At 34.9% G+C, this 26,597-nt stretch overlaps 1 protein-coding gene across 4 annotated transcripts in view; it reads right to left on the bottom strand.

Annotated features, from left to right (window-relative positions):
* LOC145662999 (2-acylglycerol O-acyltransferase 2-A-like) overlaps positions 1-24,946 on the bottom strand; it is a 46,039-nt gene extending 21,093 nt beyond the window's left edge. Inside the window, exons 1-3 of one of the 4 annotated variants that reach the window (XM_081729114.1) lie at positions 24,352-24,946; positions 9,017-9,273; positions 1,459-1,724 (exon numbers count right to left, since the gene is read on the bottom strand). In XM_081729114.1, the coding sequence (XP_081585240.1) occupies positions 1,459-1,724; positions 9,017-9,267 (517 nt within the window). In that variant the 5' untranslated portion in view covers positions 9,268-9,273; positions 24,352-24,946. The other 3 variants (XM_081729116.1, XM_081729115.1, XM_081729117.1) reach the window with 3 other exon arrangements.
* Between the last annotated feature and the right edge of the window lie 1,651 nt (positions 24,947-26,597).

The following is a 26,597-nucleotide window of genomic DNA, read 5'->3' as shown; positions in this document are numbered from 1 at the left end:
AAGTAGAAATATATAATTTGGTTCCATTTCGTATGTTTAGGCTTAACATCTTATGAAATACCAAGGTTATCACGGAGAAGACTTTCGCTTAAAGGCACACCTCGAATCGCTACTTGGTTTACACATGAAAGATGGGTTGTGGTTCGACCGAGAATTGAACACGGGACCGCTTGATTAAAAGGTAAAAAGTAGATAAACGTGTTACGGATGGTTTGATATGTGGAAATGTCACCATTAAGTTCACAAGATTTAAAGTATTTTTCGTCTTTTTTTTTTAACCAGCTGGTTTAAACCAAGGTACAAACCATGGTTTAAACCACCTTGGTTTAAACCAGCCAACCCTGCTACTAAACCTGAAAATGAAAAAATGCAACCACTTCCGTGGTTTCCATGTTGATTGTCATAGAGTAAAAATGGTAACAGATAGCGAGAAGCTGTTTTCTGGAATCAATTAAGCGTCCCAAGAATATATTCCATCCCTACTCTAATTTCTCTAATTAAGTCGAAAGTGGTGGAAATCTACTGCCACTTCTGGTTTCAATATTAATTGAGAAAATATCACGCCATATAAACCAAACTCTTCAGATGGTATACATGTGACACTGTTACTTGTTTTAAATACCAATTTGAGGAAGTTTAAATCCCGACTTTGACACCCTATAAGTTGGAGACAGAATGTCTGCAGAGAAAAATATTCCATGTGAAGCAAACTCAGCAAGTTAAGTTCTATCTCAATGCCAAGATTGGACGAGATTGGACGTGATCGATATTTTTAAGAGCAAAATCAATTTAAGGACTAAAAATACAAGCATCAAATTTAACTACAAATAAAATCAACAAATTAAGGACTAAAAATAAAAGTGCCAAATTTAATGACAATTAAAACATCAAATTAAGGATTAAAAAAATAGAACTATCAAATTTAAAAATAAAAGCATCAAATTTAACTACAATTAAAAGCATCAAATTAAGGATTAAAAATAACAGCATCAAATATAATTATAATTAAAAGCATCAAATTAAGGACTAAAAATAAAAGCATGGAGCCCTGAAGAAGCTAATTTGAAATTCAGGGGACGAGTAGACAGCACATTACTTCTTAAGTAGATTAGAAAAAAAAACACCAGCGAACAGCAGTGCTATCATGATCAGCTTTTCAGTTTTAGTAGGAGATCTGAGGTAAAGAATACGTACTGTTTTATGACGGCCATTCGCTAGGAATCTAGATAAGTGTTTAACAAACAATGTTTTATTTTAAATTTCGTCCCTTATTCCATACTTCGAAAATTTCCTAGGCACAGAAACTGGGATACAACTGAAAGATGTATTTATAGTTTATTACTATTTCTAATTCCTTTCGAATTACTTTTCTTAATAAAAGGCATTAAATTTCACTTATTTCTACCAATAAACTTATTTACTATTAGAAATTTGGAAGAATTTCTATAGTTTACTTACCTAAACTAAGTATTAAATCTCTGAGGAAAGGAAATCTGAAATTGCTTTCTAACGTAAGAACATAGGGAGTAATGCCTGGAAAAAGTCCTTTAAAATTCAAAGCATCTGTAGCAAAACTTCCGAAAGCACCAGCACAAAGAATACCATGTGGGTATGTGCAAAACATATAATTCTTCTCAGGATTTAAGTCACTTGTTTTGACAAGTTTCAGAGGAAAATAATCTCGGAAATAGTTCCACCATGCCCAGCTCCTTGTCCATTCAATTCTGGAAAATTTAAAAGGAAACATTAGCTTTTCAATGTAAAACAATGATTAATTTGAAATTGTCTAGCTTATGGCATAGGCCGGCGTTTCTCAAACATTTTTCAAGAGAGGACTACAATTATTACTCAGAATGTTCTATAGACCAACATACTCTTGTCCCCTTGGAAAGCAAATTTGTCTTTTACGTTCGGAGCATATACCAGTATACTTATATATTTTAAATAGTGTAAGTTAATATTCCTTTCAATTAATATTGATTGATTTGTGTAATTGAACTTCAATATCCCTTTTAGCTATGAGATTATATGAAACGCAGATCTCCAGCTTAACCCCTTCCCGGATTAACCCGAATATTTACGTTTAGGGATAGTATGTACAACTGGATTAACCCGAGTTATTATGATTATTATATTTTTTTTTGCGTTCTTGTGTGAATTAACCCGAAATATTGCGTCAAGATAAAGTAAAGTGCACGGACAAATATTCACACACGATTCAACCATCTTTTGTTTTGATTTCTTGATTTATCACCATGGGCAGTGCATTACTCCCATAATAGTCCCGTGATCTTTTTTCAATATTATCACTACGAGAGAGCGTTAGTTTCTTTTCTTTCCTTTTGAAGAAGTTTTGTGTTTACGGCTGCATTGTTGAGTGCATTTTCCAAACAATGAGCAATGACAAAGAAGAAAATTTCTGTGTTGTTAGTGTAAATACAAGGAGTAGTAATAGTGACAGTGAATTGGCTACAGACAATTTTTTTTTTTTTTTTTTTTTTTTTTTTTTTTTTTAATTTGAACATTTTTAATTTCTACGAAGGTAAATAAAAATGTAAACTCAATTTATAAATTACGCTGAGAACGAAACGCAGAGGAACTGGCAAAATGCATCATATTGAAAGTCAACATGAGGTAATGTTAACAGATCTCTGGTCTAGTTACAGCGTAATTTATAAATTATCTTTACTTCTTTATTTGCATTCGTATTATTACTAACTCTGACATTGGATTTGCTTCTATTATATGAAAATAGCATATATTATAACAATATAATCATTGTATTATGACATATGGAAAAGTGTGTGATTATATATAGCATATTTTCAGCATATATTTTATTTCATTCTTACAGTTTTATTCTATTTTTTCAGTGCCCGAAATAATTCGGGATAATCTAGAAAGAATGTCGTTACTTTTTAAAATAGCTCCATACTATTATTACATGGAACTTTTCCTTGATTTCTGTTCAGTAATAAGCAGATAAAGATGTTTCTAAATACAGCATGATTTTTAGAGCGCAAATTCATTCTATTCTTACAGTTCTTGCATTTTGAACGGTGCCCGAAATAACTCGGAATAATCCAGGAGTTTTTGAGAGGCTTTAACTTTCTAAATTTAGTTCCAAATGACAATTAACATAGATCATGAGAGGTTGCATTTATGATAGATTTAAAATATGAAATAAAAAATATGAACTTTTTTTTGGGACGTTTTTCTGCAAAAATGTAGATCGGGAAGCGGTTAATGTGAGATTCGAACCATATGAGCTCCCAGCGGAAATCGAATCCGGATCTCTCGCACTAAAAGCGCACACGCTAACCATGTACTTTTCCCAACAAGTACTCCGTGAACTCCTAAAGGTCTATAGAACAAAATTTACGAGATTCATGGCATTATTTACATCTCGTAATTTATAAAAGATGTAAATAACAATACCATGGACTCCCTGTATGTATCTACTGTATGTTGTATGCTTATAACATAATAAAGGTTTGTAACTTAATTTTGTTAATACTGCTTTCTACCTCTCAACTACTACTAGTACTACTATTAAGCAGATACCAAAATTTGAAGATATGGGGGGTTTGTAGTTTGCCTTAAAATAAAAAGGAATATGGAACTCTGCAATGATTGGGAACTACTACATATGACCACAAGAGAGCTTCATCTTATATTGATATTAATAAAACCATATTAGTGTTTTTCAATAGTTCAAGGCTATGAAACTAAACAAAACTAGTTGGCGTTACAGACCTTTGTGCACTTGAGCCGGTCCAACCGATCTGCGACGAGCACGTGGTAAGTGCGCTGTCTCTAACAGGCACATCAGAAGCTTTCTAGACCTAGTGACCGTCACGTCTTTTATTCACGTGACTCCCCAGTTTGCATCACGATGCTGGATGGACGGCAAAATTTGGGAAGCATCGGCCGTGAATCGAACCCGGAACCATGCAGACATGAATCCAACGCTGTAACCACTAGACTACAATGTACATTTGTTCAAGGCTATCAAGAATATTTATAATAATATATCTATATAATCAATTTCCCGCATAATAATTTACTTATTAAATCATATAACCCACTATTTATACAACCTATACCTACTTGGCATTTTCAACTATAGTGATACACAATTCACTTAAATTTTATTTTTTCTGTATTTTTTGGACGAATATTCAATCTAAAAGGACTCGAAGACTACAATTCGAGAAACGCTGGCACAGACGATTATCATCACTCAGCGATTCCTGTAGAAAACTAAGAATACAGTATAGGACTGAAAATATGTTTTGTATCATGACAAAATATCGTAAGAAGCAATATATTACTACTTTAGTGTTACTGTTACACAGTACTGCTATCATGATTATTCATTTTCAATTGTGATCATCAAGAATGATCTTTATGTTCAAACAAAGTTATGACCTCATAGTTCAAAGCGAGAAAAAATAAATTAAATACTGAGTGTTGGCTTATCATGAAAATTAAACATATAATTAATATCTATATGAATCTCCTGTAGACGGAAGAAAGAGGACTGGATTAGCTCATATGGAGGCCTGGGGCTAGAAAAAATATGTGGCCCCTGCTGACTTCACCTAATACATTTCTGTGAAAGTACAGTAGGAAAGTTAAGGGAAATGTTTCATATTTTTGGTCATATTTTATTTTATGATCATCACTGTATCTTCATAATTCTTTTTAAATTGTCAGTTGATATTTTGATCAGTATGGAGGCCTCTATCTACCTGGAGGCCCGGAGCTATAGCCCTCTAACCCTCCCCCCCTTAATCCGGCCCTGAGAAGAAAGAAATCAAAGAAAATTATCTGGTTGAATTGTAGTGTTAATGTAACACAAACAATGTTCCAGAACTACTGGTTCAACTGTCAGCTTTGTCTTTATTGGTCTCTGTACATTAGAAAGCTTCGATCTATTTGTTTACCGTTAACCAATTCCTATTCTTTTCCAGATCTTTAGAAGATGAAACAAAAAATCTATTCGAGTTACTTTAACACAGACACAATCTGGCATTTTGTTAAGAATCACGAACACCTACCTATACTACTACGAAGCTACTGCTAAATCAAAGAACGATTTTACTCTTTACATATAAATTGAATGAACCGTGTGTAAAGAATATCATCGTAATTTGCTTTAATGTTGGTACCTCTCAGCTGTGAGTTAATGTGTGTAGGGATCTCTAACACATCAACAACTTATTGCTTCAGTATTTTGTGTGGAAAACGAACTAAATCGAATAAAATATAAAACAATATGTGAAGCCGAAACTCTTAATTATTATCTAGCAGTTAAAAGGTAAATATAACACAACTTTTAGGATTCCCAGAACATTTCTAGGTGCGTATTAGTTAATACTATTGGAATACTTCTCGGACTTTTGAAGGAAAAGGGCTTAGCACTTAGCAATCTGTCGCTGTAGAAGATGGAGTCAACTAAAGAAAGTCCAGTTTTAATTAACGGATTTTACAGGTGGCTATACCAGCCTCATTATTAAAGACCGTGACTGTGAGTTATGTAGATGTACGCCGCAGTGTGGAAGCGAATTCCAACATCACCACAAAAACAGACTGTCGAATGAGCTTGGTACTTCAAAATCAATAGTGCACCGAAAATTTTTAAAATGACCATACGGAACGCGATCTACGAGCGGTAACCTATGAATTGACAGCTGCACATGCAAAATAGATATCCTCGTGCCGCGAACCGTTAGCCATTCTCAGGAAGAGTGTATCTTGCAAAAAACATACGATGCAAAGTGATATTTTATCGCACCCGTCTCATATGAAAATAGTGGTCTGACCCAGTGCAAATGCAGAACCAATTGCTAAAAGAGGCAGATCGAAAAAAAAAATTTTTTTTTTTACACCCACGCTTATGCCGGCTAGGCTAAAGGAGACGGTAACCATGAGAAATGAATGAAATGGTAAAATGAAGAAAGTGAGAGGAAACGGGAGAACCCCGAGAAAACCCACACACACGGTGTTTGTCTACCACAAAGTTCACTTGGCGCGAGTTGGGACCGAACCAGGGACCCCATGCACGAGGCAGATTGGAATACAAGATGATGATGTACATTTGATAGAACTACGAAGTTTCAAGTCACTACAAATTTGTTTCAGATGGTCGCCAATGGCTACTTGAAACAACTATAATAAATGCATCACTACTCCGCTATGAACAACCGAAGCCACATCTGCTATAGCAGGAAAAGACTACTCCTACTTGCTAAAAACAAAAAAGAAATTTCTAGGAGATAAAGCAGTTGAGTTGCTGCACCATTATGCACACAGTTCGCACCTTGTATTATCTGGTCATCATCTGTGTTAGTCTATGTCCATCTCCTGTTATGCAGACACCTCTAAAACTAATGGAAATGATCTGCAGAGAGCATTCGTCAAAGTTCAGTCCTACTCGACTCAGTGCTAGAAGGAATTCTTCGAAAAATTTTATATTTACGCGAATCTAATGCACGCCTTTGTTGTCCAGATGTAGTAGAAATTGTAATGCATTAGATTCGTGTACAAGTTGAATTCAGTTCATTTCAGTCTTTCTTGAGGAACCTTCTTCATAGGCACAGACAAATGATTTAAATTGCCTTCATTCTGATTTGAAGCTTGTTCTATGACGATTTGATATTTTCTTCTTCCTGTCTTTAGGATCTATGGCGAAACACAATTGTTAACTTTAGAAGTATGTGGTCATGTGCATACATCTGTTTGCGAATTTATTTGTTTATAAAGTTTTTTTTTTTTTTTTTTTTTTTTTTTTTTTTTTTTTTTTTTTTTAATAATCCTTCGATCCAAATTGAATTTCTAATTCATTAGTAATTTTATTCGAATTTATGATTTCTTACGTTACAATGCATTGTTGCAAGTTTCAATTCGACTTTGTTACATTCATTGTTGGCCTATTATATAAAGAGTTTCAATGCGGTAGCCATGAAATGGAGGACAAATGACGCTAGCCCTCTCCGCTTGTGTAGTGAGTAACGCAAGCACGTGGTTCCGGGTTCGATTCCAAACGATAGAGCACTGAACGCATTACGGAGTTCAGATTCCACCTTAAACTGTAGGTCCACGTTTCACATTGCCTCGTTGCTGAAAAGAGATGCTGAACTTCAACTATCAAACATCCTATGATGTTAGTTTCAAGCATATGTAATTCTTCATTTTATATGTTATTTCATGCAGATAGTGCAACAATTTCTTTAATATTGAGTGTATCATGTAACAATAGGCTACCCATACTGATCTGATACTTTACATACAAATAAATTGTCGTATAAAATTAACCCAACATTAATGAATATTACATTCGGAAAAAAAAAAAACTTTCTTTTTCTTTGCTACTTTAGAGTTTAAATTTGAAGTGCACATTTCTTAGATATCATACGGACTTTTTCTTGGAGATGTTATACGATGTACAAATATTTTCTTTCATAACTTTAAAAACATACGTCTGATCTGCAACTGTTTTGCCAGTACTATCTACCAATGTTGCCATTATTGTTATTATTATTATTATTATTATTATTATTATTATTATTATTATTATTATTATTATTATTATGTAAGATGTTTTTTCAGTGTTAATTGAAGGTTTTGAAGACGCTTTAAAGCTAAACGTTTGAACAATTGGAGAGTTGTGAGCAGTAAGGGTGAACTCAACAAAAGTTAAAAGCAATCCAATCTAAACGCTAGAAGATTACATTTGATGAGTTCAAGTAGCAATACTGAACAGTCAGTGGCAGCCAGTTCTTGTGCTTACATGAATAGTTTATAAAAGTTGTTCTTTCCGTTAGGAAATACAGTTTCAAAATAAATGCGACTATTTTAACCGAACGTTCAAAGTGTGCTCTTTGGATAGAAGCCTTTGTTGAATTCACCCTGACTACCCAGAACGCCTCAATTTTATTTAATCTTGTGAAAGTTTTGCCAACACCGGAAGATCTTAATAACGTACTTCTTCTTAATTTGAACCATTTCCTGTTTGAATAGAAGGCTGATGAAGGAAATGGAATATATTCTTGGGACGATGAATGAATTGCAAAAAACCACATCTCGATATCTTACCGTGTTTGTTTTATGAAAATCAGTATTGACACGGAAAGTAGTAGTAAAGGCCAATCACTTTTGGTTTTGGTAAAGAGTTACGGGTTGTGACGATATGCTCTTTTGAGACAATGAATCGACTGTTGAAAACCACTTGCCGCTATTATCATTTTTGTTATATGGCGATAAATGTTAAAGCCGGAAATGGTTAATCTGACCACTTCAGTTTGAATAAAAGATTCATAAAGAAGACAAACCTATTCTTAGAAGACTGAATCAATTGCAAAAAATTGCATCTTGACATCTCTGTGGAAATCAGTACTGAAACTGGAAGTAATATTAAATTTGGAAAACTTTCGGTTTTGGTAGAGTATTCGAGAAAGTCATAGTATGTTGCCTTCAGACGCTGAACCGTGTGTTTAAAAAACACCGCTTCTCAATATCTGTTACTATTTCTGTTCTATGACAATAAACGTTAGAACTGGAAATGACTAATCTGAACCACTTCCGGTCTAAATAGAATGATAACGGAGGAGATGACGCCTAGTCTTTGGACGCTGAATCGATTGAAAAAAAAAAAAAAAGCATCTCGATATCTCTTACCGTTTTTGCTCTGATACCTATCGACAAACGGACGGACAAAGCAGTTCTATAAGACCTTCGACACTTATGCATAGCACAGTTTGGAAGTCTAAATGAAGATAATCGACAGGATACAGTTCCACAGACAATGTTAGGCTTTTGAAAGAATTTATGCTGAGGAAGAATTAACTTCTTGCCGAAACATATACAGTTGATAATCTTGGGTGCTTTTCGAGTAAGTACTTTTTAAGTATATTGAACATGCATCTTGTTAAATCAAGTAAGAATTTAAATATAGACTTCTTAAAATTTAGAATATGAAAAAGAAAAAGAGGAATTATCTTTTATAACTCACCTTCTACCTCCTACATTACATGTGTTTCTGTCGTACCACAACCATAATACGTACAATAATGGGAAAAAGTGAATAGCAATCAGATGCGATGGAATGTACAGAGTTGTATAAATTAACATAAATAATAATACTCCCATTGCAACAAAGCCCAAACTAACAAAAGTTACAATCCAAGCTCCTGCTGCAAGGGTCTGCAGTCTTCGTTCAAGTGGAATGTGTAGCGGTGCAAATTCAATTGAAAACAGCTTCATTTTGCCCTGAAAATAGAAAGGGAAATATACATGTAACTTAGAAAGGGAAATATGCATGTAACTTAGAAAGGGAAATATACATGTAACTTAAAAAGGGAAATATACATGTAACTTAGGTCAAAAATAGAATTAAAGTAAATATGACTATCTTTTTGGAAATACATGGAAATTAAGTATTTTTTCCATCTTACCTAAAAACAAGCATCTTTTTACCTTTAACAAAAATGTTCATTGCCATAATACAAGGCAAGGTAGTGACATATTTGTAATGCATCAAAAATATGCTAATATAAGCAAAACCGTGTACATGAATTGTGTCAGATTGTATAATAAACTTCCTCTGTACTTGAAAAATATGACCAATGTTTCCATTCTTAGTAAGACGTTATATAATCTACTCGCTGAAAAGTGCTATTACACCATTAAAGAATATTTAAATGATTCATTAAGTGAAGAGTTGATAACAGATACTCGTGAGTACATGCCTGGGTAGTACAAACAGTTACCTAATTACGATCTAAATTAGGGATGGCCAAAATTTTCCGGAATCCGGATTCCGGAAATTTTGTTTTCCGGAATCGGAAAATTTACTTTCCGGAATTCGGAAAAATTCCGGAATTCGGAAAAATTCCGGAATTCGGAAAAATTCCGGATTTCGGAAAAATTCCGGATTTCGGAAAAATTCCGGAATTCGGAAAAATTCCGGAATTCGGAAAAATTCCGGATTTCGGAAAAATTCCGACATTCGGAAAAAATCCGGAATTTAGAAAAATTCCGGAATTCGGAAAAATTCCGGAATTCAGAAAAATTCCGGATTTCGGAAAAATTCCGGAATTCGGAAAAATTCCGGATTTCGGAAAAATTCCGACATTCGGAAAAATTCCGGATTTCGGAAAAATTCCGACATTCGGAAAAAATCCGGAATTTAGAAAAATTCCGGAATTCGGAAAAATTCCGGAATTCAGAAAAAATCCGGAATTTTTCCGAGATCCGGAATTTTTCCGATTTTACTTTCCGGATTCCGGAAAGTAAAAATTCTGGAATTGGCCATCCTTAGCTAGTAGTTGTTAAAAGAGAAACACAATAATGAATAGGCTATATATACTGTATTAATTTCTTGTAGTTGGATATGTCTTTATCATTTACGTAGACAATTGCTACTGCAGTTATTTACTACTTTATGAGAAAGATCTTATTTTCACACACAAAAAAGTCGCCGGTATGTCTCAAACATTATCGCGTTCCCACCTGCAGCTGCTCCAAAGCACTGCAAACTACTTTTTAATCAGGCGAAAGGCAGTGAAGGAAAATAAATCTCAACAAATATTCTAATAACATTCGCTTATTGTCAACATACCTACAGTGAGCGCAGAAAGTGTTCGTACACCGTGCATAGTTTATATTGAAAACAGCTAGCATGAGAACGGGAGGTGGAAAAATATATATATAACCAGAATTAAGACTACACATTCATACATTTTATTTCTATATACAAGAGAAAGGCCAAACAAACACAATCACTGTTTTGTTCAGAAGAAGAGAGAGAATTCCTTTTTTGTAAACGCAAAAAGTCACCGTACACTTATGCTTGAATTAATGCTTATAAAGTATATTACGTTATTTAATATTTTGTGGGATTACCCTGTGCGTTAATGATTGTCTGTAATCTTCGTGGCATTGATTTCACCTGTAGTAGTTCGTAGTTCTGTAGCTTCGGGACTGATTATGTCCCATTCTTCTTGAATAGCTTTTCTTAGGCCTTCTTTAGTAGACAAGCTGTGCCTTCTGATTCTTGTCTCCAGAACAGATCATAGATGTTCTATGGGGTTCATGTCTGGGGATTGGGGAGGTGTGCGAAGCTGTTTCAAGGTATTATAGAGTCAGGGGCGGGTCCAGAGGGGGCAATCGCCCCCCCCCCACAAGAGGAAACTCTTATTTTATACATAAATAAACCCATCCATAACAAGTTTGGAGCTCTTAAAAGTAGCAGTATTACCGCCGACCGCCCCCCCCAGAAGTCCGTCCTGGATCCGCCCCTGGCAAACCTTGCAGACAGGCCTTGTTCAACAGTACAAACAATAATTGCGATGTATAATGTTTCTATCACTGTGCGAAACCATAAAAAAAATAATAAAAAAAGAACTCGAAGACCAAGAGTGTTGAGTGAACAAGTTAAACGTTACATTATTAGGGAAAGAAAAAAGGTTCCAAAAAGTAGTGCTGTGCAATTGGCAACGGATCTGGAAACACGCGGTGGAAGTATCAGCCAGTACAGTGCGGAATATTTGCAGGGTATCATGGTCGGATAGCCAGGAAAATGTTCTGGGTGAACAAGACAAATCGTATAAAGAGACTAAAGTTTGAAAAAGAGTATAAAGATAAGGGATCAGGCTTCTTTCTGGAATAGGGTCATATTTTCGGACGAAAATAAATTTAATTTTATCGAGTCCAATGGGAGGCGTATGGTATGGCGCAAGGTGAATACAGAGATGAATCCTCAAAATCTCGTCTCTAAAGTAAGACACGGAGGAGGGTCCGTGCTCGTCTGGGGTTGTATGAGTGCCTCAGGAGTGGGTCGTCTCCACCTTATCGATGGAGTGATGATCTACAAAGTGTATATTAACATATTAAAGGAATATCTCCATACTAGTGGGCAGAAGATGGTTCTTGAAAACAATTTATTGTTCAGCAAGACAACGACTCCAAACATACAGCGGAAAATACTCGATTGTGGCTACTCTATACAGGGGCGGATCCAGGACGGACTTCTGGGGAAGGGGCGGTCGGCAGTAATACTGCTACTTTTAAGAGCTCCAAACTTGTTATGGATGGGTTTATTTATATATAAAATAAGAAAGTTTCCTCATGTGGGGGGGGGGCGATGGCCCCGATCGCCCCCCTCTGGATCTGCCCCTGAGGTTTGCTATCTTTCTCAAAGACTTACCCTTCTTATGCACTTTAATAATTACTTTTCTTGTCTCCTCATTTGTTTCTGTTCGGTTGCTTCCCATTTCGACAGCCCACCGTGCAGTTTTTTCACTCCTATTCACAACTAAACTCATTCTGTTACTCGTCATGCTATACAGAGGTGTATACTCAGGTGAATACTAGTGAACCCCAGTTGTGGTATCTTTGTTTCGTATTCGTACGTCAGGTGTACGATCACTTTTTGCGTCTACTCTATATATTTTCTACGGAATTTATTTACTTTCTGACCATTAAACTTGTCTTTGTGGTTCTTTATTGATATATTCATAAAGCTTAGTTTTCATTATTCATATTGTGTGTGTTATTACACTTCTTAAATTTTCTGTTTCTTTTTCGCAGGCATTCTCGTTTCAATAGCATAGGTGTACGAACACTTTCTGCGCTCACTGTATGTACAGTAAATACAAATTGACTTTACGAAGTATACAATGTAATTGTTCAATAATTAACATAAGCAGGCATTCATTAATTTATATTAATATAATAGTTAACAAAACTAATAAGCGGGTGATTGATGACTCAGTGGTAGAGTTTTCATCTATGGTATTCTAACCCAGGACATGTGGGTTTTCGATGGCTAATTTTGTGTTCGAAAATTTTCCCGGTGGTACTCTTGGTTCCCTTTCTTATATTTGTTCCATCATCACTCATTAACGAATTTAGTTTATCAAAACTCTATAGCCATATATTCATTCTGTCCGTCAGTGAAACAAACAGTCTCAAGAACTATCTGATGGATTACCAATCAATTTTGGCCATGATGTACAGAGTCAATAGTTAAGAATCGAGTTCCCTGATGAATGTAATATTCAAACCGGAAGCGGTACAAATCAACCATTTCCGGTTTTAACGTTAATCATTATATAGTAAATATGGTAATAGATAGCGAGAAGCGGTTTCCAGTAATCGACATATATAACATTCATGTAGATAGCATGTTACCCAGTTTGTGCATCTGCTGAAAATAATGAGCTTAGGTATTTAGAGAGCATTTTCCGCTTTAGAAAATGTGTGCTTGGTAAAGAATGTAGAGATTTAGCTGAGTCAGGCACGTAGCTAGAATATGGTAATAGGAAGGGGGGGGGTCTGTCACGAAATACTATGGTTATTTACCAGGGGCTCAATCATTCTAAACTATTTTATTGGCAACATATATTGATTCGTTTAGCCAAGATTTCTAATGGGGGCATGATACTGTGGTTACACACCAGAGGCTCGATCAATCTAAATATTTTACTGACAACATACCCATATTGATTGGTTAGGACAATAAAATGAGGATATATTAGTAAGTATTTTAATAAGAAGCTATGAAGAAATCTCGAGTAAAAAATTATAAAAAAGTATTGAAAAAGATATAGTCTTCCGAGGTCATTCGAACGGTGTCGAGAATTTTGCGTCTGGGAAATTTGCGCCCTACCTCAAGAACAGGGAAAATTGCGCCTGCGATGTACCTCCACCGGGAAGTTTGAGACCTGCGAAATAAAAGAACCTATTGGAGCTTACGCATTTCCTCGGAGGGGCTGACATTACAGCATAAACAATCCTCCCCCCACAACCATGCCATTTGTGATTTATTTTCATTGTGGCTATATAAGGGGAGAATAAACTTCAATATAAGCCAAAAGAACACAACGGATCAACGCAATCACTGCTTCTTCCAGAGATGATTTTGGGGGAACACTGGCCTCCCCAGAGCTCTCAGAGTGCCCCCTCGGAGGAGACCAAAATAATACGTCTATAATATAATAATAAATAGAATAGTACCAGCAGTGACCCCCCTCCGGAATACTAAATGTGCCCCCCGGAACATTTTTCCTGAAAGAACGACTGAACGCAATTGTGTGTTTGAAGTGTAATTCCAGCAAGTAAACACACTGTACATAGTTTTCTTGATAATATTACTGAACTGATTTTACATTCACTTTACATTTTCTTTTCTATATTTTGTGTCCTGAAAAGCCAAACAACTCTCAAGGATTGTGAACAGAGATATCTGGGTAGAGCCAAACAGCCTTTTGTAGATTAAATTATACTCTTTGATTATATTAATAAATAATTATATATCAGTCATTTATACGTTTATTGTAAATTTTGCAGTATAATGAAAAATTGTATTTGTATGGATTGCCCTTTAGTGAACTAAAATTGTATTTTTTTTTTCATTTGTTCGGAATATTATAACGGATGGAGTAACTCACTGAGACGATGAGAGGCAAGCCTAGTTCAAGTGCGAGTGGAAGTTACTTTACACAATACAATAATAAGTTGAATTGTAGGGCGCTAACATCCCAGTGCAAATATATAGCCGGCGCATTTTCCCCTCTTTTTGGGGTAGGGCGCAAACATTCCAGTGCAAATATATTGCGAGTGCATTTTTTCCTATTTTTGTGGTAGGGCGCAAAATTCTCGCATTCAAGGAAAATATAATGTCCGTGAAGTTGACAAGCCACTTATGTCAGACTCCAATTTCGACTTTAAACGTCGCTAGTGCTACGTTAGTGTTCGATAGTGACGCAAATCGTTAGTACTCCAACTGCATGCCAACACGCCCACTTCTAAGAATCATCTCAAAAGTGAGGTTAACCATTAGAGCAAGTAAGTGCTCATTGGTGCCATTAACATTAACGTTAAAGCCTCCATCGTACGGCCCTTTGAGTAATAATAACACCACGTTTTTTGCTAGTCTCAATGCGTCCCTATATTCTCGCGAATATTCTGACGTGCCCAAGTTAGTTACTTTTTTTTTGGGACTATTGTTTATGTTATTGTTTATTGTTTATTGCTAGTCTGCAGAGTAGTCCTTACATTAATATGCCATTGTCCTTGATAATCATTGCGTATTTACAAGCAATTTGTTATTACTGTTAGAAGATATCAAAAAACAAGATAAAATATACTACTTAACGGTTCATATTTTTCTTTTACAGTACATAAACGATTAATAATAATAATAATAATAATAATAATAATAATAATAATAATAATAATAATAATAATAAGAAGAAGAAGAAGAAGAAGAAGAAGAAGAAGACTATTCCAGCATAAAAGTTATCAATTGCATTACACTGGCAACAAGCGACGCATATTTTAACTTCATAAAAAATCGTTTCTCACGATTTTCTGGAAAACTACGTATGATAACATCTTCATTATGTCAAGTTGTTTATCTCAGTGTAATATATGTCTTACCTCTGGACAATATCACAGTAAAACAAAAATTAAATATTAGGAGTACATCGTACTTTTGGACTACATCTCATTAACCATGGGAAGATTGAGTAGTGTATACTTTAAGATATAAGTTTCAGCTTAACTTGCATCATACATTCTTAGGATTACAAAAAGGAAATTTGTTCGTTTGCATTTGAACAAAATTCTTAGGATTACAAAAAGAAAAAATAATTTTTCCGAATTCCGGAATTTTTCCGAAATCCGGATTTTTTCCGAAATCCGGAATTTTTCCGAATTCCGGATTTTTTCCGAAATCCGGAATTTTTCCGAATTCCGGAATTTTTCCGAAATACGGATTTTTTCCGAATTCCGGAATTTTTCCGAAATCCGGATTTTTTCCGAATTCCGGAATTTTTCCGAATTCCGGATTTTTTCTGAATTCCGGAATTTTTCCGAATTCCGGAATTTTTCCGAATTCCGGAATTTCTCCGAATTCCGGAATTTTTCCGAATTCCGGAATTTTTCCGAATTCCGGAATTTTTCCGAATTCCGGAATTTTTCCGAATTCCGGAATTTTTCCGAATTCCGGAATTTTTCCGAAATACGGATTTTTTCCGAATTCCGGAATTTTTCCGAAATCCGGATTTTTTCCGAAATCCGGAATTTTTCCGAATTCCGGAATTTTTCCGAAATCCGGAATTTTCCGATTTTACTTTCCGGATTCCGGAAAGTAAAAATTCCGGAATTGGCCATCCCTAATCTAAATTGTCATGTTTTTATACTTAATATATCCTATATCCTATTATGTGGTTTTGTATTTTAGAAAGATACAAAACCTCTGGTATGATGTATACCTCTGGTACTTGACATTTTTTTTTTTTTTTTTTTTTTTGCTGACAACTGTAATGCTTACATGAGAATTTCTCATGCTTTGTAGGCTAATGAAGCAGGCAAATAAATGAAATGAAACAATGGAACATCATACTACTTCCGAAAAACTTTTACAAATACCAATTTACATACGTATTTACTGGGTTAACTATGATACATGTTAATTCCTTGCTGAAAAGTTACACTACGAATATAAAATGCCTACATTGTCTTCTTCCCGTTTAAATTTAAGTATACATTTTAAATAAACTTATCTCTGGCATGTTTTTCGGAACTTACGATTGAGCTACGACCTTTAAGTGAAACTATCCACCCATTACAAAAATATACGTTGATAAGTAAAGATTAAACCAAAAACCCAATAGGGTATAGCATTGGCTAAGGTAACTTTGTGTGATTTTTATGTGATAAGTAGTATATGCGTAAACAGAATATGTATAACTGAAAGGCGAACGCAAACAACAATTTACCAGTTAAGAGAGTGTATTTTGATACAAACAGGTGCTGCACATCAATAAATAATGATTTCTCCCAGCAAAAAAAGCCAATTATTATTGGCAACGAATGACGTAATTTTTAGCGCCCCAAAATTTTTTGTTTGCGATTTTTTCGAAAACTACGCACGAGAATTTACCCATTTTTATGTTGTTTAACTTGATGCAAACTATCTACTGATTTATGTCTTATATCTGGACAATATCTTAGTTAGATAAAAAATGGGTATTATTTAGTTACTCCCCTAAATCACTTGTTAGTGACTAAGGCTCACTTAGTAGTGTCACAAACCTGGCAGGAAGGAAGATGAAAAAATTGTCATTTAAGTGATAAAAACATTTTAAGATAGCAGACGACTCTAAAATACGTTTATGATTCCGCTCCCCAATGACTACATTTAAAGAAGACATTAAATGATAATAAACGAAAAGCAGAACTGAACTGAACTAAACCAAAAACGACGAGCCAAATCATGACCCCGCATGATAACACCCAACCTTCAAGTAAATAACTATTAAAGTAAAACTGAACACTGGAAATAAAACTGAACTTTGAGATAAACTTTAAAATAAAAAAAGGTAGGTGGAGGCAGCGGAGATTATAGCATCATCTTCCACGCAGCCAAGATTTAATTATGAAGACTATGTTCAATCTTTAATAATAATAATAATAATAATAATAATAATAATAATAATGATAAAGATTTTAATCTTCCAGAGATTCAATATTTTAACTGTTAACTTTAGTCTTGATAATTAAAACCGAAAGGTCTGCTCTTGAATTATAAAATTCAATCTAAACAGAAAGATTTATTAACAGTTACTGCTTTCTTTTTAAAAAGGATTTAACAAGTAATTAGTATAGTCATTATAAAATTATTCTCTCACGGGATACCAATTTCTGCTACCCTATCCACAGCTCAAGTGGAAAGCTAGAGAAGGGAAAATGACTTACACAGTGAATGCCACCTCCATTCCTATTTTCTTCCAGAAGAAGCGCAGTTGCTCGGCAATTGAATTCTTGGTTGCTTGGAAGATGATGCAATGATCCCCGCTGCTTCCACCCACCTTTTTTTACTTGAAAGTTTAACTCAAAAGTTCAATTTTATCTCCAGTGTTCAATTTTACTTTAATAGTTATCTACTTGAAGACTGAGTGTTAGCATGCGGGGTCATGATTTGGCTCGTCATTTTTGGTTTAGTTCAGCTCTGTTGCTTTCCGTTTATTACCATTTAATGTTTTCTTTATACGCAGCCTTCGGAGAGTGAAGTAATAAATATATTTTAGAGTCTTCTGTTATCTTAAAATGTTTTTATCACTTAGATGACAATTTTTGATTCTTCCTTCCTAGCGGGTATGTAGCAGTAGTGATTACAGTTTGTTATTTGTAATTGTGATGAGTATAAATACAGTGTGAACGTATAGCATAAAGAAACTACAGTGAATAAAACACGAACCAACTTGTGCTACATGGCCACTAGAAAGTACGGGTGCTATCTAACCGAGTTAGAGCAGAAGCGCAGCAGGGATGGCGGGGGCGAGCGCATGCAAGGGGTTGTGTCCGTAGGGAGCAGGCGCGTCAGTGATGGTGGGTATACGTATAAACGAGATTGTTTAGAACGTCTCTCTCTGTCATATTAAAAGTTCCGAAGCCATTGTTGGATTTGAGGGAGATACTAAATGCCACCCAAAAAAAATAAAATTTAAGAGTTAATAATAGTTTAGGCTATATCTGATTAACCATACTATGCACTGTCATCTTGCTAGTATCATAATCAAGAATAAGTTGTTTTTTTTTTCAGTATCAGTTTCATTTCATTATGTGACATGGTCCTCGTACAACATCGATTGTTTTATTAGGTTTATGAATTAATTGGTTCTCCATTTTCTCGAAAACTACGCATGAGCTTTTACACTCACATTGTTGAGGTCAATTTCACCAAGTCTGGTAGGCGTTTAAATTATTTTTTTAACTGTATGGCATTTAAGGTATTTAATTAAATTTATATTAGTTTTGTATTTTGTCTTTATATATATATAAAAAAAATGGATCAACTTACTAATGCCCGCCCTAGTTGCTATCCTTACGCAGACACAAGAAATTACACTCAATTTGAACAAAACGGGACCAAACTTCCTTAATTCTCAGCTAACTCTTTATCCTACCCTACTTATAACTACCATCTCCACTCTAATATATACCCTTTAAAACTGTTCTACTTATCGATGCGCAACTGGAGTGTCTATTGTAGAGATTGTCCTTTAAAAATTACAAAAAATTATGGAAATTTTCAAATCGTTTTCACCATGTGAGTAATTAAACATATACATTGATGACTTGACCCATACTTAGCAGCGCAAATCTGTCTTCAACATTGGTGGTGGTGGGGGGCACGTAAGACTTTTTTTTTTTTTTTTTTTTTGATGTTCAAAATATATATGAAGTTGAAAAACAATGCTGTGAAGGATCAGGGGAGCAGGGAGGCGGCCAGATTTGAGGCTTATTCTGGGGGTCGTCAATTACATCTTACTTTCCTTTGTAGCAGACACAGATCATCACATTTCTCCTCCCCCCGAAAAAAAAACACATTTCAAATCGTATTATTGGGGAACAGTCCACCCAGCTCCAAGATTGGAGGGGACATGTCACCCTAATTCCCCCGGGATTTGCACCAGTGCCCATACTGCATAGATCAAAGTAACTCTTAATGTTGATTGTGAGTTTAACGTCCTGTTCAGCAGCTAGGCTATATGAGACGTGGATCTACTGATTAACGTGGAATCCGAACCACATGAGCTCCCGCCGGGAATCAACCTCGGGTCTCCCACGCCACAGATGCATAAAAGGTTAACTCTTTAACGAGCAGTGGTGTGAACTTTTCAGATGTAACAGCAGCACTCGTCTTCTCAACGTGGATTCCAAAAAAACAAATGAATTGATACAGCCTTGTTTAACTTTATTCAAGAGGTTTCTACAGTACTTGATAAGGGAAAATAAGCAGTAGGTGTATTTGTTGATTTCTCCAAGGCATTCGACAGTGTTCAACATTCTCTTCTACTGGCAAAACTCCAGAAATACGGTATTAGAGGTGTAGTACATAAATGGTTTCGCTCGTATCTGACAAACAGAAAACAAGTAGTAACAATACAAAAAATAATTAACAATAAGCAAGTCACATTTTCATCCAAAACTGCTACTATCTCTGCTGGTGTTCCTCAAGGCTCAATTCTTGGGCCAATTCTTTTTTTATTTTACATAAATGATCTTGTTCAATATATGTATCCCCAACATATTGTACTATATGCTGATGATATAAAAGTCCTTGTAAGAGCGGACAATACAATTGAACTAGAAAGTAAATTAAAACAAACTGTGGAGCGTTTGATAAAATGGACATCTCAGAATCAACTGCTGATAAATGCACAGAAAACAAAAGCACTAAATTTTCATTACTCATGTACACCTCGAACAGTACCTCCCATTGTGATAAATTCAACTGATGTAGTCTATTCAAAATCCACTAAATTTTTAGGTGTAACAATAAGCAATAGGCTTACATGGGATGCACATATTACTGAGCTAAACAGCAAATTAAGCCGTATCTGTTTTGTCATTTATAGACTACGTGGTTCAGTGTCAAAAGAAACTTTGCTGTTATTGTACTATGGTAAGTTTCAATCCTTGTTAAATTATGGAATAATTTTCTGGGGAGCCTCCTATTTCAGTGTTTCTACAGAAAAAGGCAATAAGATCTATTTTTAATCTATCACCAAGATCCTCATGCAAAAGGGTCTTTCAGTCAAATAAAATTTTAACTGTGCCTTGTCTGTACATATACAAAAGTATCATATATGTAAAGAGAAATGAAAGTAGTTTTCTTCATGTTGACGATATACATTCATACAACACACGACAAAAGAATAACATATTCACAGCATACCAAAACTATGCCTACACCAAAAGAAGTGTTCTTCCTATGTCCGCTAAGTTGTTTAATAAGCTCCCAAGTTATTTGAAGGATATCAAAAACATACGGAATTTCAAAAATGAACTATTTAATTTTTTGTGTAACAAAATGTATTATGATATTAATGAATACTTGGGTGATAGTTTGTAAAATAATGTAATATCAATTATATTGAAATGTCTTATTATTTGACAAGTCCTATGTACTGGTCTCTGACCAATAATGAACAACATGGATGAATAAAAGAATGAATGAATGAATTCAATATGAATTGTATTTTGCAATTCTAAGCAGAGATTTGAAAAGTGTTTTCCCTAATAAACGCTCAATGAACAAATGAAAAGAAATTGCATATTAATACCCACCACTGTAGAAGAATATGATGGTTTAAATGGTATAAATAGTACACATGGTTTATACCGAAATATTTGTTGCAAGAATACAAGAGTTAAGTTTAGAATTGCCCCTTCATTTTTTTTTTTATAAAAATTACAAAAATTTACAGGAGAAATGAGATAAGAAATGATGATTTGGAGTTTTTATGTGGTATTTAGGTGTGTAAGTTTGGCCTAAAGCAACGTTTAATACGAGAAATGATATGTAGAAGTAGGTACTATTTGGAAGACGCGGAAGGTTTCTATGATTCAGCAGTATGGTAGTCGTATAGGATGGCGAATCGGTGCGTTGGGTGTGATATTTCCATATTGAGTTGTACAAAATTATGTAAGAATAATGAAGAGAATGTAATGAATATTTGTGGGAAACACGGATTACTGAATTTACGTGATAATTGAAGCTTCTATGAGAACCGATTCCTGTAACAGAAGTATTATCGGGTAACCAACCTAAGCCAACAATTTTTAATGTTTTCACTGCTTTTTTGTAGGTTTGAAACTGGAGGGGGACCTCTAAACTTAAACCGAATATAATGCATTTCTTGTCAGAAATAAGGACAACGGATAACTGCTAGTGTGTTCGTGTACACACTACAGCTTCAACATCCTCAACACAATAGTAAGGTTAGCTGTTTATAGAAGTCTACCTTTGTTTATTAAAAAAAGAAGGAAAGGGAATCGATCAAAAATGATTAAAAAAAAAAAAAAAACTTGAAACACGTATAAGTAATTAATCTTTTCCTTAACTTTTTCTTAAAACTTGAGCGTTAGCCGAATTGCCAGTTTTTGTGTGTGTTTTTAATTTTGAAAAAAACACTGAACTAATATATATATATGGAAGAAAATGATAAACGAAAACTTAGAAGTTCAACGTCCCACGTTTAGGCACTGTAAACTAAGGGAAACGTCTTACGAACTAAGTTGGTATGCGAACTTTCTTTTACGCTATTTCGCAATATTGAGCTGATGAAGACATGGATCTCCTAAAATACAGACAGACAATACTATGCACAAATTAAGTCTAAGAGTACCAATCTACAATGAGATAGGACCAACTACCCTCAATTTTATCCACCAGTATGTTTATTTATTTATCTTCCGCCGTAGAACTCTGGCTTGGCGGCTTAACCAGGAAAAACACAATGTTTAAAAAGAACACGTAACAGATACTTCGCATTAAAATAAAGAGACAGTAACAATAGGTACTGTAAGACTCGGTACCGGTACTTTGCTCATAATATGAAAAGAGTTTCACAGGCCTCTGTCGGTAAAACCATGAACTGTAAAGAGGAAGTTTCAACTGCCACGGTAAGATAGAACATCTAACTGTATTTTGGCTACAAAGTTGGGGGTTAACCTCAGTTCTAATTACCCGGAGGGTTTGTTGTTGTTGAGGTATGGAAAGCAGTCACTGTGAAGACCGCCAAAATTTTAAAGATATCACCTACAAGAATTTCCGTCAAAGCTAAGCCAGTTTCGTAGAATACTGCTGTGTATAATGGGACTTTGGTGCAATAGTTGAAATTGAAATGTAAAACGTTTTAAAAACAAAAAAGTAAAACTGGAAGAAAGCGGTTTTAGCCTCTAATCAGGGTTACTTTGCACAGGTCCAAAATACATCTTAGATAGGAAATTATTACAACTGGAAACTCCTGCGTTCTAAATTTAGGTAAATTTCCTATTTAGGTAGGTGCCGGAATCAATTTCTTGTTGGAAAATAAGTTATAAACATTGGCGGATCCAGAAAATAGTTCTAGAGGAGCTTCACTCACAAAGGCTTCGTTTTTATTTATTTATTTAGAAATAAGTAGACTTTGGGGGGACTTGAACTTATCCGCATAGGAATGACTAACATTCGATTTTAAAAAAAAAGAAAGAAAAAGAAAAGAAAAAAGAAATCATGCAATTTGGATCGGTTTCGGCCTAAAAGTCCCAAACCCAGTAAATCGTTCACTAATTACGGTTGGGATGATATTCTTGGACATAAGCAATAAGGAAGGGAAATCAGATCACGGGGATTTTTTTTTTTTCCTGAGTTGGTATTTTTGTGGGACATACGCTAAACTATTAGAATGTGGTTCCTGTGACGGTACCAGAAAAAAAATGATTTTCTTTACAAATATTGGTAATTCATATAAGTATCGATACGAGTACCCTCATCCTAATGTCAATTTTGTAAAGTGTATGTAGTTTTATGTAGAAAGTAAAATATATAAATACAGAAGGGAAAACATTGCACAGGATCGGCTGAAATTTAGTATCTCCCCCAATCTTGCACATGTAAGATTTACATTGTGCTACTTACTTTACAAAATACACCTGAGCTAGGGACAGCTAGCGAAGGGAGTTGGAAGCCCCCCACAGCCCTTGTACTTCTACCTTTATCACAATTTAGACAAAAACAAGATACTCGGTTCTGGAATCATGAAACGAGTTGGGGGAGATCGTTATATTCGTATGTTCTTTTTTTTTTTTTTTTTTTTTTTTTTTTGTATGTTCTCCAAAGTTACTTGAGCCATGCACTAAAGTTTATATTTCAATAACTATAGTCATACTGAATATTTACTAATGAACTTGCACAAATGTTTTTCACATGTACCTAGCTATTATATGTTTAAAATACAGTGTTCTAACTCATTACGTTTGTAAGTTACGTGGGTAACTTTTTTACTTTGGGCAAGGCAGTGATATCCTTTCAGTAAATAGTATTGCCGAGCGAGCGTCAGCGAGTGAAGGCGGGTTAGAGCCCCGCAGGGCACGTTGTTTTCTGTCTTTCCTTCTTAGGAACTGTAACTGTGGGAACCGGTTCAGATGATTTGGTTATTGTCACTGCCTTGCCTAAAGTAAAGACTTGCCGTTACGTGCGATTTTCTTCAAAATTCCTTAAATCATGTGCAAAGTATCTTACGGTAATACTAAAATAGTAACGTAATTCTTAAACATTAATTGCCGCTTATAAGATATATTTGTGCAACACCTATATAAAGAAAAGGTTCCAATAAGCCCCGCCGCGGGAAACAATTGTACTACCGGTAAGGTAAGAGAACAAAACTTACCTAACCCAAACTAATCTAATACCTTCGTAAGTTATTATTCTCATATCGAAAGGCTACTGGAGCTTGGAATAATTTCCGAAATGATACCCCTGGCAGTATAAACTAAGAAACTACAAACCTATTGAATAGTTCCAAATATAATGAACAATTTCCTTGAATACGTTCAGTAACCACGCACGTTTTAATTCACTGTCAGATTTCTAAACACACATGAATGTACCGAGTAGGTCTCGTAAGATAACTCGCGATCACATGACTCCTTGTCTGTTCTTATACTCGTTTACTCTCTCTTATCAAGAGATACTGGTTCCTTTCTGTATGACAAACGTGCAACATAACCTTAGTAACATTTGACCCATGACAAACAATTCTTGTCTGACAATTAGATTGAGTCAACAACAAATACTTCAGACAAACTGACACTTCTATTCAGTCTGCAACGGACTAGACGTACTTTGACCCTTGTCTGTGAGGATCACAGTCCATCTTCCCCTGAACCAGAGATTACACACCCAAATAATATGAGCTCTGGGATATGACGCCGGTTATGATTAAGCATGATTAGCTGCACGTAAAGTCCTGTTCAAGTTATGAAATACTGTTCCCATACTATGTTAAGTTATAATGCTCTGGCATGAGAACTCGATCTTGCTAACATTGTTTACTATTTATCAGCTGAGAATTACAACTTCCTCCCACTTTGAACATCAGCTGATTGGAAGGAACAATGTTGCCAGCTCAAATGAAGATATTTTAAAACGGATAGGAGAAAAGACTTTTTGTCAGCGTTGCAAACATGTACAATTCTTATCGAGGTGAGGTGAGGCGATTTTAGTTTAGCGTCCCTTTTCAGCAGCGAGGCTATATGAGACATGGACCTACTGATTAACGTGGAATCCGAACCACATGAGCTCCCGTCGGGAACCGAACCCGGGTCTCCCACGCCAAAGGCGCGTACGCTACAATTCTTATCGAATCATATGATAATTATAATCCCTATACGATGTACGATAGCTGCTGTACAATCATAGGAATGTATAAGATAATTTAACAAATCCTGGTAAGAACTAAAGATAATTCTGGAGGTGTTTGAAATTTGAAAGAAATTTCATTGATTACATGAAAAAGAATATGAATTTTACAACACATGAGTATGTGATAAAATTACATTACCAAGCCAACCAACATCTCGAGAAGGTAAATAGTACAGGCAAGTTAAAGTTAATTGGGTAGTAATTTAAATATTTTTTGTTACACTTTGCTACATTTTACGTTTATCTAACTTTAAAATCATAAAATCAATTTACCAGCTTACATATGTTCATTATTACTAGGTTAATTAGATCATTGCAATTTAAAATACATTTTAAACACCAATACTATGTGAGAAATTGATGTAAAATTGACCCAAAATTGATACTGTAATATTGATCCAAACTACTACTAGTATTTGTACTGCAATCACTTGATTTCACCTGTCATCATCAAACCGGGGACCACGACCACGCCAGGGGCGTCATTTAGGGAGGGCAGGAGGGGCAATTGCCCCCCCCCCAAGAGTTTGAGGAATACATATACTTTACTGGATTGTCTACTAATATACTAGTACAAAACAGGAAAGTCTTATATCGGTGGTGCTCTTGCCCCCCTCAAGTGAAGTCTGAAATGACGCCCCTGGATCACGCACACAGGAAACCGATCAAGAAGGGATAATTAATAGCTACCTGAGTAGATAAATTTTCAGAAGTAAACAATAAAGTGTTGAAGGAAAATTCGATTTTTTAGACTGGTAAAGAATGAAGCTTTAAACTTGTTTCCTATGCAGATTGTTAAATATAGTTTAGCTGTAAAACTTCATAATAATATATCTTAATAATAATAATAATAATAATAATAATAATAATAATAATAATAATAATAATAATAATAATAATAATAATAATAATAATAATAATAATAATGCTTGATATTGAGACTGAAAATAAAAGGTAGGATAATTTTTACAACAAAAACGATAATTTAGAGATGCGTACGATATGTTGTGATCAGGTTGGCAACGCTGCTTTTAGCCAGCATCCTTTATCGGAAGACCAAGTGGACTGGACACATCTTCCGAAGAAATTGTCTTCTCCATAAGGTCATATACTATTATCGTCTTTTTAATTAGCTTTTTTTTTTTTTTTTTTTTTTTTTTTTTTTTTTTTTTTTTTTTTACAAACTTTAAAATTCGTTGATGCAACAAACGATTGCATTGGATTTCCTTCCCCAGCCAGAGCCCATTAGCGTCGACTATCTCATGTTTAGTGTGACGTAGAGATGAAATCGTTGGCAATAGTTTGATCAAACGTTGTTGTGACGATCACA

Source organism: Thermobia domestica, chromosome 10 (genome assembly GCF_964235325.1).
Source record: "Thermobia domestica chromosome 10, izTheDome1.hap1.1, whole genome shotgun sequence".
NCBI lineage: Eukaryota > Metazoa > Arthropoda > Insecta > Zygentoma > Lepismatidae > Thermobia > Thermobia domestica.
The sequence above is the reverse complement of the archived record's forward strand: the minus strand, read 5'-3'. Positions and strand labels throughout refer to the sequence as shown.